Source organism: Rhipicephalus sanguineus, chromosome 6 (genome assembly GCF_013339695.2).
Source record: "Rhipicephalus sanguineus isolate Rsan-2018 chromosome 6, BIME_Rsan_1.4, whole genome shotgun sequence".
NCBI lineage: Eukaryota > Metazoa > Arthropoda > Arachnida > Ixodida > Ixodidae > Rhipicephalus > Rhipicephalus sanguineus.
This window is the reverse complement of record NC_051181.1, coordinates 111,057,172-111,079,299: the sequence shown is the minus strand read 5'-3', so window position 1 is coordinate 111,079,299 and position 22,128 is coordinate 111,057,172. Positions and strand designations below refer to the sequence as shown.

The window sequence follows — 22,128 nt, the reverse complement described above, 5'->3', positions numbered from 1 at the left end:
GCCCCGCCCACCGACGAGAGTGAGAAGCGGCCCCTGTTTGAAAAGAGGGTGCCTGGGGAAACGGCAACTTCGCGCTCCGCTTGTGGCCATTACGCGGCGCGCACGGCTGTGATATTTGGCAGAGCAGTTCATAGCCGTGTCAGCTTTCCGCAGGATGTGTTTTTTCAATCAGCCCAAGGGGTGCTTCATGACCCCTTTAAGTGCTGGGCTCTCCACTTAGAGCAGCAGTGACACAAAATTTTGAAGGCAAGATAACTTGTGGGATAGATTTGTGTGTGCACAAATGCATCATCTACGAAATATTAACGGCTGATATAACCTATAACACATTTAGGATCAATTTTTAAATTGCGTGTAGCGCATCTGTACGCGAAACGTCCCACCTCGCGTCACCGTGACGCACGGGGCGCGCAATGCACTGGACGCGCGGGGCAAAACTGGATTTCCGGGAGATTTTCCTATGACCTGTACAACCGGGAGAAACGTTCAAAATCCAGGAGTCTCCCGGGTAATCCGGGAGACTTGGCAGGTATGTTCTGACCTTCAGACTCAGAGGGCACCTAGAGCTGCCACTGCACAAGGCAGACTACCTCGTGTCGACAACGGACAAGACCACAAAAAGGAAACGGACACCTGGAAAGGCGTTTCTTGCTCGAAATTTTGGCAAGGGACCACGATGGATCAGTGGCACCATCAATGAGATTCAAAACAACCTAACGGCAAGTATCTCGACAGTTAAGGGCACCATAACACGGCACTTGGACCAGATTCGAAAAAGACATTTGGAGGAACCAAGGGAGAAAGAGACGAGGTGGGACACCGGCGACATGAAAACTAGCTCAGCATTCCCACAGCAAGACTTACCTCGGCAACCAGTCTGCGTTTGGCAACCTCGAAATTCGTTTCGACTCATGAGAACTGCGTTCCTCTGTGTGGTGTAAACTGGTGACATTCAAAACCAAGAGTGGATGGGCCGTTGGCAGAACTTGGTGTACGGTCTGGCAAGTGTGTCTGTATGAGTCTGGAATAAAAACTTTGTTGTTCCATTCCCGCCCAATCAGGAGCTATTACTGCAGTTCCGAATGCAATATTAAGCCATCATGGAGTAACGACAATTTCTAACACCATGAAGGTTAGTTTATTGCGGCGTTATTGCTTGCTATCAAAGAAAAGAAAGAAAACTACGCCACAGTCATATTATAACCTGTTTGTGTGCTTTCCTGTATAATTTCTTCTTGGTTATAATTCAGTGGCGACTTTCTCGTCACCACTGCACGGTAAAATAAATAACAAATGACAAAACACCGGAAAAGCAGCAAGAAATGACTACTGCGAAGTGCGAAAGGTGACAAAAAAAGTGTGAAAGCAAAAGTACACAGAACATGAATTTCCGAGTCCAGTAAGCACTCTGGCCTTCAAGCGCTCCAATAAAACATGAGGACAGCAAAACCACACAATGAAAGGGTTTTGAAGATATAAAGAATAACAAATACTATGTGTACAATAGTTGGCCGAAAACATCTGCCATTGCAGCTTTTTACAAGGGGCAACGCAGCAAGCGCACATGGACAACAATGCTTGTGCACACTAACATATGCAGAAGATAATTCACTTTGCAGAGACAACTTTCACAGTAAAAAACGTCCCCACATGATCGTGTTCGCATGAACATCAGATCATTTACAGTAACATTACATAGTATAAACACCGACTACCGCAGTGGTTAACAACTGCATGTGTTCTTGGTAGTTGGCAAGCTCTTGATCTTTCAAGAATATGAGCCATTTGACTTTTGCCGAAGCAAATGGCTTAATTACGATCTCCTGCATGTCCACAAGATTTTTGGAAGCATGTACAGTTTGTGGCTTTTGATTAAAAGAAATCCATTGCATACGAAACGCTGGCCCTATCTTTCATTGTACCCTACCTTCTTTTTGGGTAGATTACCTGCTGTACATCGAAATTCCACTGACATTGACACACGCAATCACTGCTTGAGACTTCCATTCCATCGAAACAAAATCATGGGCACGTTCTAAAACTACAGGACATAAATCGCTCACTATTGCCACTGTTGAATGCGCCGATTCCACATTCCTAAGTCAGGTACATGTGGTACAATTTTACGAGATCGGCAGCCACTAGTCTACTTCCCTGAGGTATGAAACCACCGAGATGAATTTCGTTATTTACAGTATGGTACGCGCCTTTCTAACTACAGCTTGTCCTGAGCTGATATATTGTAAAATACGACATAAATTAACACACCACTAGTAAAATATATAACGATTCTCACTGCTCAGCATAAAGTGACAAACAGAGCCTCCTTGAGAAACGAGCTGTCTGATTACATTCTTTATGCCTCCGTGTGATAGCCACATTTAATAAACCCTGTGGAACACCTGTACTTGTTCAAAAGGAAAACGCGCACGTTTGTAAACGAGACCACCATTGCCACCTTCGTTCAGAATTTGTTGCATGCTGCTTTCTGGTTTTGTGAGAGGAATAGGTAACGCTATCTTTTTCTCACTATCAGTCCTGAATACATGGTATTTGCACATGAAAGGTGTGTCATGGGGGTCACAGACACTTGAACTGGACGGCAACGCCCCAGTGGTCACTGGGGAAGCACTGTTCGGTTTCCAGCCTCTTCTGTCCAATGAGTTTGAAAAAAACTGGCATTAAATGAGCCGGCTCTGAGTGGCGAACATAAACACGGTCAAACCGCAGGCGGGCGGTGACCTTTTTACCAAAGTCCAAGTTGTCATTGCACATCATGTCCCACGTGTAGCACGAGCCTGGGTCTGAACCACACGCCGTCCACGCATCCTGGATGCCATCAGGTAGGCCACCGATCGAGTCAACCTGGGAAGATTGAAGAGATCGAGGTTAACTCTAGGCCCAAACCTGATACAGTTCAAACTCGATTTAACGAAGAGATGGTCCCGCTCGAATTATTTCGTTAAATCAGGAAGTTCGTAAAATCAAGAAAGGGATTTCTCGGTCCTTAGAAATATGAACTTGTAACGTAGCGAAGCCCAAAAACTGCCTCACGCCTGTGCATGTGAAACACCTCCCATGCCCGGACGATAAAAACCGTGTCACATTAAGCTGTGACAGGCTGCCGACAAATGAAGACAAAGAGAACAGTGATAGCAGTGATTGTGCAAGCAGGCCAACTAGCGAGGAAGTTGCGAGGAAACAGTCAGTGCCATATGCCGCATAAACCATGAAATAATGAAAGCAACCACCATGGTGCTTCTGTGCGAGCGTCTACAGGGACAATAAAGCACCGACGCACCTAGCCCCATTAGGTACGTAAGAGCACTATCGACTGTTCAGTCCAATGTTTTGTGCATGGGCACGGCTTCAGCATCGTCAAAATAACATTAAGGTCATGACTAGGGTGGCTACACATTTTAACTTAATAGCGATAGAGCGCATGCTGGAAGAAAAACCTGTCTGTGTCAAAATTAGATCACGCCCCTTTTTGCTCACCTACTTCAGGAAAAGCTTTGTTAAATCGGGTTTGGAGCCAAGTTAGCAGTGTTAATTTGGGGTGATGGCAACATAGGTACCTGCCGAGGAATGGAAATTTCTTTGTTAGATCGAGAACTTCGTAGAACCGGGTTTCATTAGACTGAGTTTTAACTATAATTGCCAAACCTGATGGGGGGGGGCATCAACCACACCCCCTCATCAAGTTTGGGTATTGCAAACAAACGCGACGTGTAGATCATGCGGTAATGATCATGTCTGCAAGGTGTGAAACAACTGCATGGTGTAGACCTAGCGATCGCCCTGTATGCATCTTCCTTTGTCCCTGTTTTATTTTCGCTAGTAATATACATCGAAGTCACAACCAACTAGCCCAACTTTCAGCTTTAAAGGGGCCCTGCAACACTTTTCCAAGTAATTGTCAAGTGGCTTCCTTAAAGGAGTCCACTGCCTCACAAATCAACAGCCGCGAAAAGTTTTAGGATCCGTCAAGTACGAGCGGAGTTACAGGGATTTGCCGCATGCTTTAAGCGTTTTCTCTCTCCTTTCGTAACAGCGAGTGCGCTGAAAGCTACACAGAGGGGGGAATGAAAAGGGTGGCAAGAAGCTACGTCTGTTTGTCAGTGCATGTCATGACCTTGCGCACTTTCTCTTCTTTTTTTTTCTTCTTCGAACATGTGGCTTACTTCCAGTGTGATCGTGAGCACGTGCGTGGGCATGTGGCGCCATCCCGCGGCAGCCATGGTAACTATGCAGCTCGCGATGCTCAAATCAGCCAATAACCGTGCACTTTGGTTTTATGGCACCGTCATTTGGGTTTATGGCATCATTCGTCGAGAAGAGGGAGCGATTTTTAGCTGACTTTGAGAATTAATTGCAAATTTCAGGCCGCATGCTGTGCTATAACGTTTGGCTCACGTGTTCTCAAAAGCCTCGACTACTGATCCGGCAGTGTTTCCTGACCGTGTTCAAAAAATGTTGCATGATCCCTCCAAGTGCAAAATTTCAGAACAGAAGGTTATGGGCACTTTCTCTCGAGGGAGCTCTGCACTTTCAGAGTGAGTAAAGGCCACCTGCCTACACACCGCTTTCAATGGCACCAACAATGGCACCAACAATGGCGCCTGACTGATTAGCCATGCGATATAGAACATGCAATGCCACCAGTGTATATGCGCTGCACAACAACAACAAAAAAAAGTGAAATGGTCCATCTGCTATAGCAGATGGACCATTTCACTGTTGATCATGTTGTTGGTGCCCTGGTGTTGGTTCACTGTTGTTGATTCACTGGTGACCATGTTGTTGGTGCCATTGTTGGTGCCATGTTGGCACCATTGTTGGTGACAGAAAGACCAAGTTGTACCATTTCAGACTTCTCTCGTACCATATGGCACGAGAGAAGTCTGAAATACTACAACTTGGGCTTTCTGTCTTCAGGAATAAATCTAGTTATGCAGTGCGGCAAGCTTAAAAGTCTGCGAGTTTCAGGTTAGGCTTAAAAAATTATATAGGGACTAAAGCTAGGACTCGGCACTTGCTGCAGAGCTAGGATTCCGAAATCTGCGGCAGCAAGTTACTCGAGCAGCAGTTTAGCTTCACTATTTTTTCAGACCCATTTTGCCTGTGTAACTCACAGCTGCCAGTTCAGTTTTTGACAGAGGAGAATCCTGATGTGCAGATGGCCTTTAGCATGGATACTGAAGACCCTTGATACTCTCTGCTGCATGACGAATTCTGTTAAATTGTGTTAAAGATTGTATTAACGAACAAGTGCCAGAATCGGTTTTCACGAAACGAATGTGGTGTTTCAAAGGTGGCAGTTCTAAAAATCCTGTCCATGTACTTAGAGTTGATGGTGTTAAGGTAATGAGAAGGTGTATGCACCTAAATCAGGACGTTTGCATTTGTTCTCATGTTGACCCTTAGCCTTAGTGGTGCATATCTAAACAATACTGACCAAGACTTAAAGAGCGCCTGAGGTGAATGGACCACTGGGTATTTTGTTACGTGGATAATCACTTGATTTTCTGTCACAGGGGGATGAATTTGAATCCATCGTTAACTCAGTAGGCCAACCAGAGACGAAGATCTCAAGATAATTGGCTCAGAGTGCCATAATATGATTGCTAGACATTTTCTTCAGGTTTCAGGAGAACCACGTGTTGGCAGTACTGCCCTAGATCTTGAAGACCTAGAATAGCAGAAAGTTGAGATATACGGCAAGGATTTATCATGAAAGAACGTAAGGCATGCAGACACGGACAAAAGGGGAGAGGAGACCTCGCTAAGACATATTTTCTGTTCACATTTGGTGGTGCGTGCATGACACCATGCTAGTTACTACACTATCATAAGCGAATGTTTAGTGTGGCTTGTACAGCCGATAAAACTACAAACCTCACTCTGCATGAATGAAAGAAGGGAATTTTCGAGGGCTCGTTTCTTTGTTTGACACAACCTTAATGAAAACCAGCAGATAATGAAGCCAAGGAAGGTATAGGAGACGTGAATTGTGCTGCTTTTTTAAGTGTATTGTAATAATTGTGATATACATAATAATAATAATAATAAAAATAATATCTGGGGTTTAACGTCCCAAAACCACGATATAGATGTGAAGAAATTAAAGTGGACGAATAGACAACTTGCCGCTGGCAAGGACTGCAGGTTTTAATTAAGGTTGTGTCCAACCTTATTTTGTGTATTTTTCGACTGCTTTGTTACCACAACAAATCCTTTGCCTTTCGGACAAAGCTGGAAATTTTTTTCATACTAAGTCCATCAAAACGTAGCCAACATAGACGTTTGTTGATTTAGGAACTGTGTGTCAAGTAGACCTTAATTAAGGGGGGACATGGGCTGCAGAGACCAAAATATCATCAAAGGGAAAAAAAGAGAGTTTTTTATTACTTAATTGAAATCTAAAACTACTCTTTCCTGTGTATAGGCCAACTTAGGTCTCATAAGATCAGTATATGTCAAGCACGGTTTAGATCTATGCAACGAGTACAAGCTGATTCTGAGAAGCTTTTGGGTCACTTGTAGGAGTGGTATCTCATGATCTAGAACAGCTAGAGCTGTAGCTATTTTTTTACCACCATGAAGCCTAAACTGTGTATCACAAAGTACTGACAGCAGAACTGTCATTAGCTGCAAGATATATTTTTCAAATTTGATTTTGTTTTTTTCTTTATGGTAGCCATGGTATGAACAATGAATTTTGGTCAACTGCAGAATAACTAGTCAAGATTTCATCCGTATACTGTTTGCAGCGTTGCACTTATTGCACGTTACAGTATCTAGCTATCTCGTAATATTCCCTTTCTGCTGAATGCTTTCTTGCCTACTGTCTACAGAAACTATAGAGGGGCTGCTTTGTGTATCTCATGAACTAGCTGACCTGCAAGATATATTATGACGTGTTTCAAATCAGCAGGAAAAACTATTTAATTTCTTCAATTTTCGACAAAAAATACACCAGAATATCTCCACTAGCCAAATAGCAACATAATTCAGCGCTTTGCCTTTAAAAATTTCTGCGCACCCGTTTTCACTAAATGTGCATACTTTTGCAAGACTGGCGCACACTCACTTCGTGGTCTCTCAAGTTCATGTCGCCTCCCAAGATTACTGTCTTTCCTGGAGGTTCTTTCCTGCACTGACGAAAGCATCTCCGAAGTTGCATTTGTCTGACTTCGCTGGAGTAGCCCATGCTCTCGAGGTGGGTGTTCAGGAGAACGAGATCCTTGTTGTTGAAGGTTGCCTACGTGAGAACAGCAGAAGACAGGCACGTTGAAGAGCCAAGGAGCAAAATCAGCGGAGCAAAAATATGAGCAAATAAAAAGATTTTCCAGCGATTCAACACAAAGGTGAAACGGCGTACACAAGGGGTCTCTAACTCACCTCGTCTAGCGGGCCGCAGCCGCGAAATTTAGTCTCCCGATGGGCAGGTATGGTGAAGAAGGTTGCAGCGGGGGGAGAGGGGGAGGGGGTTTGAACAATCTGTCAGCTAACCTTGCCATTTGACAGAAGGCCTTCTTATATACGGGTCAATTCTGAAGGGAATATGACATCAGGCTTCGAGAAACTGCTCTCGAGAATGACAAACCTGTAAATCTGGATGCCAATTCTGAAATAAAGAGTTTTTGTTTCCCGTTTGTTTTAACACATGGCTGACCGAATGGGGCGCCTCACGAAGAAAATGCTTGAGACCAGTCACGTCTGTGTAAGTTATGAACACACTTAATATGAAAAAAAAAATTATATAAAGGAAGAAGTTGGTCATAGGCGGGCCAGGTCGCGTGTTTGAGACCACGCAGACGGAGTTAGTCACAGAGGACCTCGGTTGAAGATACGATAGATGCTTGTTCACACTGCGCTCGGCTGTTCATCGTTATGGCAGATATCGTCATCCAGCTACAAACTTTCAGCGTCTCTATAATTACTTGAGCCTCGAGTGCATAAATAGCACTCTTGCAGTTGGGATCAGTGAGCGGTGGGAACATTCCGTCGGAGTATAGTGCGGCTCTGCTAAAGTCACCGAAAATGACGTACTAGTTCGTTTCCACGCCCACACTTTCGGCACGCTAGCGTGGGCGGAGCAAGACAAACTTTTCTTCCGCGTATTTTAAAGCTCTCGCTGCAACAACCACGGAAAAAATTGTGACATCGTCGACAATAATGTCGGTCCTTTGTAACCACGAGTTTTACCGAATTCCAAAACCACCTCAGCTTCCCTTTAAGCCATTTGAAAGTCTTTATGAAATATGCAATAAACGAGGACCCATAGTGAAGCTTCTGGGCATGTTTTAATTAGGCAAGGGCTAGCTAATTTCCCTATCTTGTTCTCTTCTCTGGTGCTTCCCCAAACCTGTGACCATGCCTCCATCATATACAATATTATATAGAGGGAGGGAAAGAAAGTGATCGCCGCCATCTAGTTCCTTCTAAGATGTAAAACATACATATTGGGTGGCGGGTCATGTGGCCATTTGCAAGACGCACAGAGCAAGCTTTGACCAATCTATCTGAACTGGGATGTAGTGATTTCATTTGTCCAAAGTTTTAAAACGTCAGTCAAATGTTCTCTTCATGTACTACTATCGCAACGTTGCCGATGTGAATCTGCAATGAAGCTTGGCTTGAACGGCAGTGCGCTGACTGAAACTGCAATAAGCGCGTACATTTCTGCGTCCATACAATAATTCCACGCTGAGACATTCCTGGTATCAAGCACGTCATCATAGGTCAGCGTGAGCTAATGTTTCTGCTTTAGTATCACTACGTTAAATAAATATGTGGACACCTTAAAACAGCACTGACATCCAATTTATGCATGTCAATATTTTTGCATCGGCGAGTAGCTGTCGACCTCCTAGTAGCGATTCGCGACTCAAAATGCAACGGCGGGACGAATAACTACCTGTTACATTGATTAATATGAGCAGTATCGAGCATGATTCAAAACAAGTGGCCAGCCCGCCAATTAGTAGTGCTGGCAGCGCTGCCTCGTGGTCCCTTCCAGACTGCACCCCAGCTGATTGCATGGCCACAGAAGGAAGTGATGTGGGTTCAGCTGACATTTCGTTTGCTAGGCGCACACATGCAGTTGTGTCGTCGTCCCCAGGTGCTGGTATCACTGTCGTCGCCGTCAACAGTGTCAAGTGATGAAGACAACATTCTGGATTTGGGAATCGCCGCAATTCATGTCGTCGCAAATCATTTTTGCTTTGACCTTTTGCAAAGCAGCAATGCGGAAATGAACACCGTTCCTAGCAGCGATGAGGAAGTGCCTGGGGACACGCGCTTGGGCCATGCTTGCTGGTACGTCTCAATTAGCTATGTATATTAGAAAATTTTAGCGTGTACGGCATTCCGATATACGCAAAGGGGTTTACGGAATATTGGTTTACCGGACGATGATATCGACATCTTATGATGTTTTGGACAACCACAACGAGAGATACGTACATTTATCTGTTTTTGCCGGATGTGCGTGAGCAAAAAAAGTTTAACAAGGTAGTAATGCATTCGGAATTACGCCGCTGCCACGAATGTACACTAACAGAGAAGTAGAATACGCTGGCTTCTGCAATAACAATTCTGTGCTTGCCAGGTTCTTTCTTCTTTGCGCCGCCAGATGGCCCCACCCAGAGCCGTATATTCCTTCGGAGAGTTCGGCGGAGGGGCGGAGCCAACCAACCATCCAAATTTAGCGGCGGCGCTGTCCGCCAGCCATTTTGTGCCGCGGCACTGTAAGCTCGCGTTGGCGTGCGCCCGCAACGCTCCGTCTCTGGCGAATCCTTTCTTCAGCGAGTTAAGGGGCTGATATACTGCAGCGTAACGTCGACGCGCGCGCACGCTCGGCACAGTGACGCTACGCTAACAAACGTGCAGCACTCTATAGGCCAACGCGCGATGCGACTGACGCGCCCAGCGTCCGTCAACGCGCCCCGGCTGCAGCCGGCGCGAGATGCGACATGCTGCATTCCACGCCGGCGACGTTATCCAGACTGAAGTGCGTCTGTGTCTCTACGTGAAGAAGGGACGCCAAGTGCGCTCAATTGCGCATGCGTCAAGGCGACGTAGTGCGTCGCGCAAGTGGGAGTATAGAGTGCTCTGTTTTCGCGTCAACGTAACGTGACAAACCTAGCGTCGCCAACTCCCGCCGCCGCGGGCTACTGCGCTGCAAGCCCCCATTGCGACGTCCGTGTAGGTCCACGATGTTCCACGCAGCCGACACGTGCACGAACAGCAGCAAAGACACACCAGGTCGGTCACAGAGGAAACATAAATGCCGACAGCGACGTCACGGGTACAGCATCACGAGAAACCTCGGCACGAAATGGCGTCAGCGGCGCGGAAGCGCGCTGTTGCCAGACTGGCGGCGAGATCAAAAGAGCGCCGAACTCTCCCAAAGGGAATATACGGCTCTGGCCCCACCTATCCAGCCACTAACGTTAATGGCTACAGTAAGCCGGTATTACGCTAATCATATGCAAGGAAGTCTACAGACGAACTAAAATTCTATATTAACACTATCTAGGTGTTAGTTGTTGGTGATAATATTGCTCTATACCTTACTTGGCGTGTACCATAAGTGTAATGAAATGACACACTCTTTCTGCTTTTTCCGCGCTTCGAAGAACACGAATGCAGCGCACAACGGTTCCCCAACACGTCCACTGACGAGCACATTCAAAATCATTCGAAGCAGCGCAACGAAGATCAGGCATGAGAAGTGAGGAGAGCCACTGGGAGAGAGAGTTTCCAGGCGTTGGCACCATGATAAGAACACTCAGATCGTCGACGTCATCATTACTAGTGCGTCGTCCCTCAGGATGGTACAAGCCACACCGAACACGTGACAGTAATGTCGATGTCGCGGGGTGCTCAATGCCCCGTTGAGCTTGCGTACTCTGTTTGCACTCGAAATAAAATATCTTCCAGGTGACGGACACCATTCAAATTTGGCCAAAAAGAATTATGCATACCGCGCAATCGAATGAAGGGCACATTTCGAGGCTGAAGTTTTGTCAGTGCCCCTTTAAAAAGGAAAGTGGGTATAGCCGTTTCTATTGGAAGGAAAGACCTAGCGCACAGGCGTTGTGTCTATTTCTCTGCGTTACACTATTTAGTGTCCTTTTGAATCACTACCACAGGTGCCCATGTGAAAGAGTATAAGACCAAGCGTCACTCACCTCAGTGTGAACAAAGTGTCTTTCCATTTTGGTGGATGAAAACTGTGCGACATTGTGACTCTTGTACTTCACCGTTTCCTCCTTTAACAGTGTCATAACATAGTAGCCTTGCGATTCATCGGGTATGCACAGATAGCGCGCGAACCTGAGCCTGATACTGGGCTCAATCTCAGGTACGACTTCTTGCAGATAAACCACATCCGGGTCCAACCTGTAATGCAACAATCAGTCATGATTCTCAAAGATGTGATGGCATCCTTGCGGTCAGTTGAAGCTATAACTGCGAGTGCTTATGCAAAACGGTTGAACTCACAAGGGCCTCTACTGCAAGTATGCACCACTGAGCTGTTACAGCTTTCCATATTTTTACCAAAGTACAGCACACTATGTTAAAGCAGAGTCAGTAGCCAGACTACAGCACCACACAAAAGTGAGAAAGACCTACATTTAAGGCAAAGATGTTTGCAGGTATAAAGCATGCTATTCAGCAAGGGAAGGGCACGGAAAGGCAACAGAAGGGCGACGCAAAAGTGACCCTTTCATAATGAAGCAGGTGTAAGCAACGGCATAGTCGCAGCCATTACTCCGGCACTAGACTCAAAGTACAGTTTCTGTCACAACGACCTTACGGACCTTATGGGCCATTTTGCATTGGACAGAATGGCTTCTAAGATGCTTGAAAATTTCTGGCTCCCAAGGACACGTAATTATGCACGAAGGCACATTTCTCAGTGTTTTGAGAGCATTGATAATCAGGTGCCCAACAGAAGGCGAGAAGGCCTTCTGAACCCCTTTCTGCAAGGCAAGCAAACCTTTGAGGTGGTCCACATTGACCATTGGGACTGTCTGTGTAGAGCAAGAGACACAACTAGTATTTGCTCATACTTGTGAGACTTGTGGCGATGCGCAACACATAGACTAAAAACATTCTCCATGCACTCCAGGGGTGCATAATGAAGACAGCTCTGCCCAGGACGACTATCATGTACCAAGGCAGCAGCATCCCATCATGTGCGTGTTAAAGAGTGTTGCAGTGCGAAAGCCGTTCACCATGTGCTACACTCAATGCGGCACCTGCAAGCGAATCGGTTGGTGATGGAGAGAGTAGACCAAGCAGTTTTTCCCATTAGCGTGACCTCCATGAAGGATTGAAAGTGATGCGACTGGGACGAAAGGTTAAGTACAGTTCAACATGAACAACGTGGTGAACAAAATGACAGGAAAGACACCTTTCGAGATGCACATGGTTATCAGCCAGATTTCCATCGTGTCACTCTGACGTGGATCATTGAGTGTGACAAAGTGGAATGGGAGGAACCCAGTGAGCTGTGGAAACAAGTGTGACAAAGAATCCTCCAAGAGAAGGAGAGGAGTAAGAGTGTATACGATCGCAGACATTTCCCAGCACGACTCAATGAGGCCGGAAACATCGTGTTTGTACTACGAGCACCTGAACAGACAGGGAAGCCAACCAAGGTGCAGGCCAAGTGTTAGAGCGCCTTTGCTGGTCATGTGCATCCTACCATGTGACACCTACCACGTCACCGAGATCGACTGACGCTATGCCTCGCGCTTTGCAACCACTGCTCACATGACCGAGCTCAAGGGATGGACATCCATCAGCATGAGTGACCACCTGGAAACGGATTCACGAGCTGACAAACCAAACGAAGATTCGATAGTGCAGCTACCACGGCATTCTGCACAGTACCCAAAAGAACTGAGGTGTTGCGTCGTGCAGAGTCAGAACGCTTCATTCGAGTCAGGTTTGTGTGTTAGAGCAGCTAATTACACTTCAGATGTCTGTTATGGTGCTAAACTGGCTTGTGCCTTTATTTCCTTTCTCCGTTTATTGAGGACATTAAATTTTGTAAGCACTACTGAATGTAAGGAAGCGTACATGGCTTTCCTTTTTTTTTTCCCTTTTCTTTCTCCGGTGAGTGCATTGCCAAGGGGTTGCACCTGACATGGCACCCCATTTCTATGGCTGTGCATGAGGGCCCCAAGGGAGAGGGCGGGCGGCCCCTTGGGGTTGCGCACACCGGGTGCAGCGAGCGTCGTTGCCGGAAGAGAGACGCTTCAGGGAAGAATTCCGGGAACATTCCGCAATTGTGCGAGTGCACGCGTGTGTGTGGAATCACTCAGGCAGCCATGAAAGAGCTACAAGAGTGTGAAGACCAACCAAAAGCAGAGCAGCAGGCAGCGCGAGTGTGAGCGACATGAGCAGAACAAGCAGGTATGTGTAAATGAACTGTACAGTAAATATCTTTTTTAGCATGTCTTGTAATTTATTCTTTCTAATTAAATGTACATAGTATTTGACTTATCGAGTGATCATTTCGACCATTTCTGAAAATCTGAATGCATCTGGGAATCGAAAGTGCAGCTCAGTAGTTAAAACTATAATCGAGCACTGAAATCTTCACAGCCCCTATACAGCTCAGAATGAGTGTTCAAGAAAGCCACAATGTTCGCACACAACAAGAGCTCTGAATTTTGTGTATTTGACAAATGTGTCTTCGACCAAGTCAAAATGTAACCATGGTGCTTCCAACATCAACAAAAATGCAAAAATAAAGAAAAGGAATAAACCATGCCTTTTTTTCAATCACAACTGGTTAACAACTGTGTTTCACTATCAAAGGTACTTGGCAACAATCACAACCTCCTGTTCTGCTGCAACATACTACAAGCATGTAGTATGTTACAAAGTCAAATCAATGAAAAAGTGAAATTTACCTCAATATCTCATCGCAAACAGCTATAACTCGCTGATGCAGGTATTTCTGGTTCAGTCCGTCAACATTCCAGCTTACTAGGGTCATTGCTTCACACCTTCCTTGAGATGTTAGAGGTGCCGGTACATCTGGAGAAACCGATGAGGGCATACTCACACGTCTCCTATAATACATAAAAAAAACACAGTTTTCACGATTCATTCGAGCCTACAAGAGTTACCGGAAGCAATAGCCAGTTGTGTGTTGTACTGTGCTATAGTCAAATGTGCTCATGAACTGCAGAAAGCACGAACATTTCATAACACAATAATGTCTCAATGAGGTATTTGCAGCCAATTCATTTCCTTCTGCATAAGTGATGTATGTACATTGGAGCTACTGTGCAGCATCATGTTGCGGTTACTCGTGTTATACTTGTTGGTCGCTGAAACAGTCGCCACATGGCACTAAGTGGTGGAAAGGTCTGCTGCTGTACTCATTGGTGGATACTAGTACTGTGAGTGACCTTGGACCGTGCGTAAAGATAATGTTCTGTGTGAAGCTTCACAAGACTGCCACACAAACATGTAAGCTTCTCCGTGATGCTTACATCGATAAGTATCATTGCAGTCGCGAATGTTACGAGTGTATTAAAAGGGTCCTGCAACACTTTTCCAAATACAATCGAATGACCTCGTTATCCAAGTTAACTGCTTCATGAATCGATTGCCACAAAAATGTTTAGGATCCGTCAAGTACCGGCGGAGTTACAGGGATTTGTTGCATGCTTTAAGCACTTTTTCTCTCTCCTCATCCCAGCAAGTGCACTGAGAGCTACACAGGAGGGGATCACAAAGGGGCGAGAAGCTGAGTTAGCGTGTCATGACCTTGAGCAATTTTTTTCTTTTTTTCTTATTTTTTAACGCGAGCGTTAAATTACCTTCGTTTATGGACTCAGTCTCAAAACATTATGGACATACATAGCTTGCAGTAGTACTTACATATGTTCAAACCACACTGTATAACACACTTTGTTCATACTGAATCAGGAATTTATGCTGCACAGTTCATCATGAGGGTACAGCGCAAAAACAACACTCGCAAGCAGAATACTCCTGCCAAACTTGAACTGCAATGTAAGGCAAATATAGTTACATACCTACTGATTGTGCAGAGCTTCCATGATTCACATATTCAAGATAGAAATAACTTGAATACATGCAAGAACTCCAATGAAAATAATAATAATTGTTGGGGTTTGACGTCCCAAAACCACAATATGATTATGAGGCACGCCTTAGTGGAGGGCTCCGGAAATTTCGACCCCCTAAAGTTCTTCAACATGCGCCTAAATTTAAGTACACGAACCTCAAGCATTTCTGACTCCATCAAAAATGTGGCCGCCACATCCGGGATTCGATCCCGCGACCTTCGGCTCAGCACTCGAGCAATATAACCACTAGATCACCATGGCAGGAGTGACTCTAACGAAAAGTACTTGAGGAACTTTACAGGACCAAACCACAATAAAGGATATGTGGGTAGGCATTTGCAAGAACATGACTGCGAAGCATTATCCTTACAGAGACTGCATTGATGAGGAAGACAAATACATTGTCAATATTGGAAGAATCTAACTCTATTGAGCAAACTTGCACACAGAAAGGCAAGCACCAGTTGCACCATAATGACAGCCGTGACTATTTCTGCCAGATTCTCATATAATATCTGGGGTTTTACGTCCCAAAACCACGATATGATTATGAGAGACGCCGTAGTGGAGGGCTCCGGAAATTTCGACCATCTGGTGTTCTTTAACGTGGCTGCCAGATTCTCATACAAGACCCTAAACAACTGGCATTTGATTTCGCTCATACAAATTTGCTAATGTTTTATTTTTTTTTAGACTCCGTGAATGATACAGCAGAAATGCCCTATATGTGAGCATGCATGTGTATATGTGAAGTCAAATTATCAAATGCAATGAAGGAAATGTTTAATTTGGTTTGTCTTCCACTACTTCAAAACTGCTTGTGTGTTACGTTGAAACTGAAATGTGATGTTGAAGTCTATGTTCATTAGAGCAATGCAAAATTTTCATGTGAAGGTGCTCTCAAATGCACATTGTGATAATAAATGTGTCACATGCGGTTCACCAATAGATTTTTCAAACTTCTCCAATTACTCATACATTCCTGCGGCCTACATCAACACCCAAGCACTGCAATAGTATTAACCGAAACTTCGGATGCCGCACGACACTTCGTGCAAAAACCGTGTGCTTAATGCCACAAACAAGGAGGCCTTCAGCAATGTTGTCCCAGAACTGTCCATATATAACGAAATTTGCAGTGGGGCCTGATGAGGCATTCTTTAGAGTGCCATTGAGGTATTCAAAGGAAATGTGAACGAATTTTATGCCTGTTGTAATACGGCATTTCATAGCCAGCATTGCGCATGGTTCCTTATTTACTGAGTGCTTTGTATGCAGTGTACTTGAACTACCTGTTATGAAGTATCTGAAAAGCTTTCGATTAACAAGCACGAATTGCGAGTTGACACACGCTACAAAGCGAACGAATAGATCAAACGATGATACTTTATCTAATTTTGCACATTCAAACTATGTTAGCGTGCAGTGAGGCAGTTCTTAATTCTTTGCACTTCCTAATGCCTTTTATAGTGAACAAAAAACCACACACATCAAAAGGCTCACGAACTTGACTTACATGGACGTCACAATGCCTGACAGCTGTGTATTCCCTGGTTCTTCATCCTGCGAGGAATAGACAGGCTGTTTTTATAAGCACGAACGAAAATTAAAATGACGTGATACGGGTGAATCGATCTGCTACTACAGATATAGAGAGATGAGACAATCTGCTACAGCTTCGCATGCCCTTAACAGAATCGAAAGTCAATGGAGCGCATGATAAGACCTTTATTATATTAATGAAATAATTCAAATCCCCGCAGATAGTTGCTTTTGCGACTGTGGTAGCTTTGTACGCTTTCTCTCATTCAGCTTATATTAGGATAACCAGCAGGTAGCCGTTACGGTTCAATTGTTGCACGGCGGTGAACATGAAGCTTTTGCTCGGAGAAATGGTTGCGACAAACATAATGGCTCTCGACACGAGCGAGGATTCGCACAAGCAATAATGTTGTTGCGGTATCTTGCGCCGATTCTGGCAGAAAGGCGGGGTTTGGAGGGAACGTAGGAACGCGTGCTTCCAGCTTGACACATCCCACATCCGCGATGAAGAACACTCCACAAATGAAAAAAAAAATCTCAACGCATGCTACACTCACCGAGTCCACAATCTCCAGGATGGAGGTATCATCCCCTACAGCAGATGAGTCGGCGACAAGGACCGAAGATTCATCAAGAACGTCGGAGAATTCGGAGTCACTATCGTGCACTTCGTACACAACGATATCACCGGCTTGTTGCTCAGGCTTTCGTTGCATGACCTCAATGATATCTGTATCTTTGTCGGCCTCCATAGCGGCACTACACTGATCTTTCCAGTTTCACCGCAGCGGACAAACACAAGTTCAACGTTACCGTTTAAACTGTTGCTTTCAACGGCCTGCGGAAACCACAAAAAGAGAGAAAATTACGGAAAGTAATCCACTTGGCTTGGATCATGGCTTGCCGACTCCGCGAAAGCCATCTTCCGCCGCCGCCGTCCGAAGTGGAAAACCCAAACTATTTCAACTCCATGGTTGAGATACAGTGGACTAAAAGTTGAGGCACGGCCGGTACGTGGTACATACGGCCAGGATACTATAACCAACGTTTTTAGCTATCTAAAAACGTTGGCTATAACTAGGGCACAATACAACACACGTTGTGGCGTCACGGCGTCACTGCTCGTGAACAGCACAGACCAAGAAGAGCAACCAGAGGAGCAACACAGCTGCGCTGTACTCCGATCGGGCCATAAATAATGCGTTCTGTAGTTACAGATTACAGGTGGTATATTTGTGTCGTCATTAAAAGTGCCGATTAAGCCACAGATGTGAACACGTTGCCACAGGTGTGGCCATCTTTTGTAGAGTGGGTTTCCGGTAACATGCGTCCGCTAATGAAAAACTACTGGAAAGTATTGGATGCAGTTTCCCAAGTGATGCAGCATACTCAACTGAAATCAAGAGGACTGCTCACTATTGCTAATTGTTGTCTGTAGATTTATGTTTCTCATCCCGACGAAGCATTGAGTCGATTATGCAGGCACACATCTGAGGAGGGCGACCACCTGGGCCCCGTTTCCCTCGAAATCCACCTTTTCTTTTGTCCCTTTCAGAAGAAAAAATTCTAACTGGTTTTAGCTGCTTCCAGCTGGAAGCAGTCGAACTGGGTTATGGAACAATTCCCAGCTGGAACCAGTTGCCAGCTGATCCCAGCTAGAACCAGGTAGCTGGTCACAGCTGAAAACCAGTTGTCAGCTCGTCCCAACCGGACCTTGCTGGCTTCTGGTCCCAAATCGAACCAGTGCCAACAAATACCAATGACACAGGACACACGCACGTAAGCATGAGACAAATATTTTCACAAGCAAATATATGAATGTGTCAGTTTGAGGAGACATACAATGCAGTTGGGGAGGCGAGGCACACAGCTTGGTCTGCATATGATATCAGCAGAACTGAAAATTTTGACTTGCAACCAAAACCTACTGCAGTAAGCAAGTGTTGTTTGTGTCAGTGCTCCAATTTTTAACCAATAAAAAGAACCTTTGGTGAAAGCAATGTGAACTGTCCGTCCGTCCGTCCGTCCGTCCGTCCGTGTGTGTGTGTGTGTGTGTGTGTGTGTGTGTGTGTGTGTGTGTGTGTGTGTGTTGTGTGTGTGTGTGTGTGTGTGTGTGTGTGTGTGTGTGTGTGTGTGTGTGTGTGTGTGTGTGTGTGTGTGTGTGTGTGTGTGTGTGGTGTGTGTGTGTGTGTGTGTGTGGGTGTGTGTGTGTGTGTGTGTGTGTGTTGTGTGTGTGTGTGTGTGTGTGTGTGTGTGTGTGTGTGTGTGTGTGTGTGTGTGTGTGTGTGTGTTTCACAAGCCGGGATGTAGGCCTAGTCAGGGAACAGTTATATCTGTTTCCTTTTGCCTCATCTCGATGGCATGTAACGATGTCTTTTACACATGCCAAAAAATAAAGAATGTATTATAATGTTATTAACTGACTGTAAGCCTTAAATTTCATTTCCTCGTCGTGTAGCATAGCTCGTGTTACAGTATACACTACCGCCTTGCGCACTCGTATAGACCACCTGCAAAATCTCATTTCTTTCTTGCAGTTCCGCACCAACACTTAATCCTGGGTACGATTGGCCTGGGGTGCAGCTGATTCTACACAAACGAGAGGTTCCTGCTAGATCAGCCAGTACGTACGTTCTGGCTCCAGCCCACTTAATTGGTTTAATCATTTCCAGACCAACTGGCTCTTTCTGGTTTTCAGACCAACTGGTTCCAAGTTGCTCTATTTCCAGACCATCTAGTACCAGCTGGTGCTGTTTTCTGACCAACTGGTTAGAGTTAGTTTTATTTCCAGACCAACTGGTTCCAGCTGGTTCCATTTCCAGACTGGAGTTTCTTGCTGGGGACCAACTCGAATCAGTTGGTAACCCCTTGGCTTCCAGATGGACCCAGCTGTTTCCAGTTAAAACAGCTAAAAGCCAGTTGGATATTTTTACCTGGGCTAAAGGAGGATTTTAAATCCTCCTTGATTCCTCCAATCTCTTGTCCGTGTTCCGGATATGCATTTCCCTCCCAAATAAGAGCCCACAGGCCCGCGCGCTTTGCATGAAAATCACTTTGCTCAACCACCCTCTCCACAAGAAAAAATTGCTCGCTACGTGTATAGATTATACATGAGGGTACGACGTTAGGCTAGTTGGTGTTGCCTAGTTTGAAGTGAACGACAGCGCGTAAAACAAGGACGAAGAGAGCACGTCACCGTGCAGCGATGTACATGAATTGGAAACAAAAAGCTAACATACATGAAGTTATGGAGAGTTCATAAGTGCAACTAAAGCATGCAAAAGTGTGAAATGATTCGACCAGCAGCTTTACATTTTTAGTGCATTGTCATGAGAAAAGGGTTTATTTACAAACGGAGAACCTTCCTGTGGAGCTGTGGAGCGACAAACTCAAAAGTCGCTCCACAGCTCCCCAGTTGAAGTATACACATTACCAGCCCAGTTGGCTAAGAGGCCGCAACAACTTCGTTGTGAACTTTTTGCAAAGCCCCTCAGTGTGAGCGTGGCCTTTTCTTCGGTACATCAATTGTCGAAATGTGTGAAGTGTGGGAACAACGCTGACACCAAAAGAGGGCCTAGCTTGCTGCTTTTTTCGCATCTGATCTGCCTTCATGACACACAGGAGACCTGTCGCTTCTCCCACTTGCTTCCTTTTCCCGACATTCCTTGGCAAGGGATATCCTTGAACCACGCTCATAGGCGTGCGCAGGGTGCACCATAGAGGTATAGGTGTATATCTATATATGGTGGGGGGATGGTGGGGCAAGCTTACTGCAGCGCCTCCCCGCCCACATGTTGGCGGAGTCCCAAAGAAAGCAAGCTTTTCAGTGAATGCAAATATGAAAATTAACCGATGATGTGCTTCACATAACAGCCTGCCTTTGACCCCTGACTTTCCGGAGGTACACGTCGTTGCACTCCAGGTTTAAACCTGGAGTGCAACATATCAGGGGTCCTCGCCACCATTGCAAGAAACCTGCAAGGTACAAGTCCGACTGAATAAATATAGGTACGGGGCATACATGGTTTTACATGGTTAGCATGCGAACGTAACACTTGCAGAAAATAGGTATGGCGCTAAAAGGATGGGGGCGAAGACACGAACCGACAAGCACATCCTCTCGTCCCCGTCATGCATCTTAGCGCCGTACCATTTTTCTCACGTAATGAACCAACCAGCTGAACAACGTGCCCTGTTAAACATAACACTGCCTGTTCTAAAGCTGTCAACCATAAAGTCTTCAACGAAGAGCGCAAACGCACTGAACGTTATTCGTTCCACCTCTCGCGCTTCAAGCACGCTTGCTGCCACCTGCAGACTAATGCCTATTCCTTTCCCCACCCTGTATGCCCATATCTGACCGATTACTACACCAACGCATGTAAACATTGCAAACGAGACAAATCTGACTCGGGCACGTAGGTTTTGTAAGCGCGTCCAAAACTCCCGACACGTACCACGAGTAACGTGCAGGTGCTCACAGAAAAACTCACATGATCCCTTATGCATTAGCCTGAGATGACTCGAAGACGAAATCCATGTGTGGCTATTTTGCCGTGCACGTTATATCACGTGAACGTCGCTTTTTTTATATTTCCTTAGTAACGCGAATGCCGCAAATACCAAGCGAACGCGCATTTCGAGCGCCTCGAGCCACGATGGGGGTCATGGGACATTTTGCACTACCCGTTGGTTGTTCGCTCAACGGCACGTTCGCATGAGACAAAGGCTTTCGCCCAGGGGCGCACCGACAAGCGGGTGAGCGGGGAGGGGCAGGGCTCGGGTTGTTTATTTCCCGATAGAAATCGGGAAGTAAATAAAAATTCGGCAGATACCACGTCTTGTGGGAATCGGTTTCATGCGAAGCAGCTGCAGCCAGTAGCTATATATGCTTCATTTTAGGGGCGAAGCTCCTTAAAGCGGCACCCGTTCGTCCCTCGTAGTTGTCGTAGTCGTAGCGGTCGTAGTGCGTAACCAGTCGTAACGCTAGTACCAGATCTTGACCTCCAAGGTGGTGCCGGTGGGAGATTTTTCCTGTGCGTTGTTGAACAATAAAACGTGCGCGTTAACTAAAAGCCGAATTCTTCTGTCTCTCATTCCCCATTAGCAGCCATTGGCATGTTCCAGTAGGAAACGTTAGTAGAAGTAGAAGTGTAAGTGTTAGCTAAAAGCCGACTTCTTCTGTCTCTCATTCCCATTAGCAGCCGTTGTTTACCTCCAAGGTAGTGCCTGGTGAGATTTCTCCTGTGCGTGATTAAACAATAAAAATTTTGTTCAAAACGCCGTTGATTGATGAAATAAACCAACGAAAGACGCCAGATGTTTTCTAAAAGCAAAACGAAAGAACGCCAGATGTTTCTAAAGCAAAACGAAAAGACGCCAGCTGCTTAACGAAAGACGCCAGATGTTTTCTAAAGCAATGGTTTTCTAAACAATGAAAATTCACAGCGTACAT

At 45.5% G+C, this 22,128-nt stretch overlaps 1 protein-coding gene across 1 annotated transcript; it reads right to left on the bottom strand.

The window, feature by feature from the left end:
* Nucleotides 1-1,115: 1,115 nt before the first annotated feature.
* On the bottom strand, nucleotides 1,116-17,548 carry LOC119396170 (tyrosyl-DNA phosphodiesterase 2). Its single transcript, XM_037663259.2, has 6 exons — nucleotides 17,231-17,548; nucleotides 16,648-16,694; nucleotides 13,941-14,102; nucleotides 11,202-11,412; nucleotides 7,094-7,264; nucleotides 1,116-2,865 (listed from the first exon to the last, which is right to left on the bottom strand). The coding sequence occupies exons 1-6, from the start codon at nucleotides 17,423-17,425 to the stop codon at nucleotides 2,581-2,583; spliced, it is 1,071 nt and encodes a 356-aa protein (XP_037519187.1). The 5' UTR covers nucleotides 17,426-17,548; the 3' UTR covers nucleotides 1,116-2,580.
* Nucleotides 17,549-22,128: the final 4,580 nt, after the last annotated feature.

Coding starts and splice junctions, on each gene's coding strand:
- LOC119396170 (XM_037663259.2), bottom strand. CDS start 17,425: ATGGAGGCCGACAAAGATACAGATATCATTGAGGTCATGCAACGAAAG. Junction 11,413..13,940: donor GTTTGCGATGAGATATTGAG/GTAAATTTCACT, acceptor GTTGCATTACAG/GTTGGACCCGGATGTGGTTT. Junction 2,866..7,093: donor TGAACTTGAGAGACCACGAA/GTGAGTGTGCGC, acceptor CAATCTTCCCAG/GTTGACTCGATCGGTGGCCT.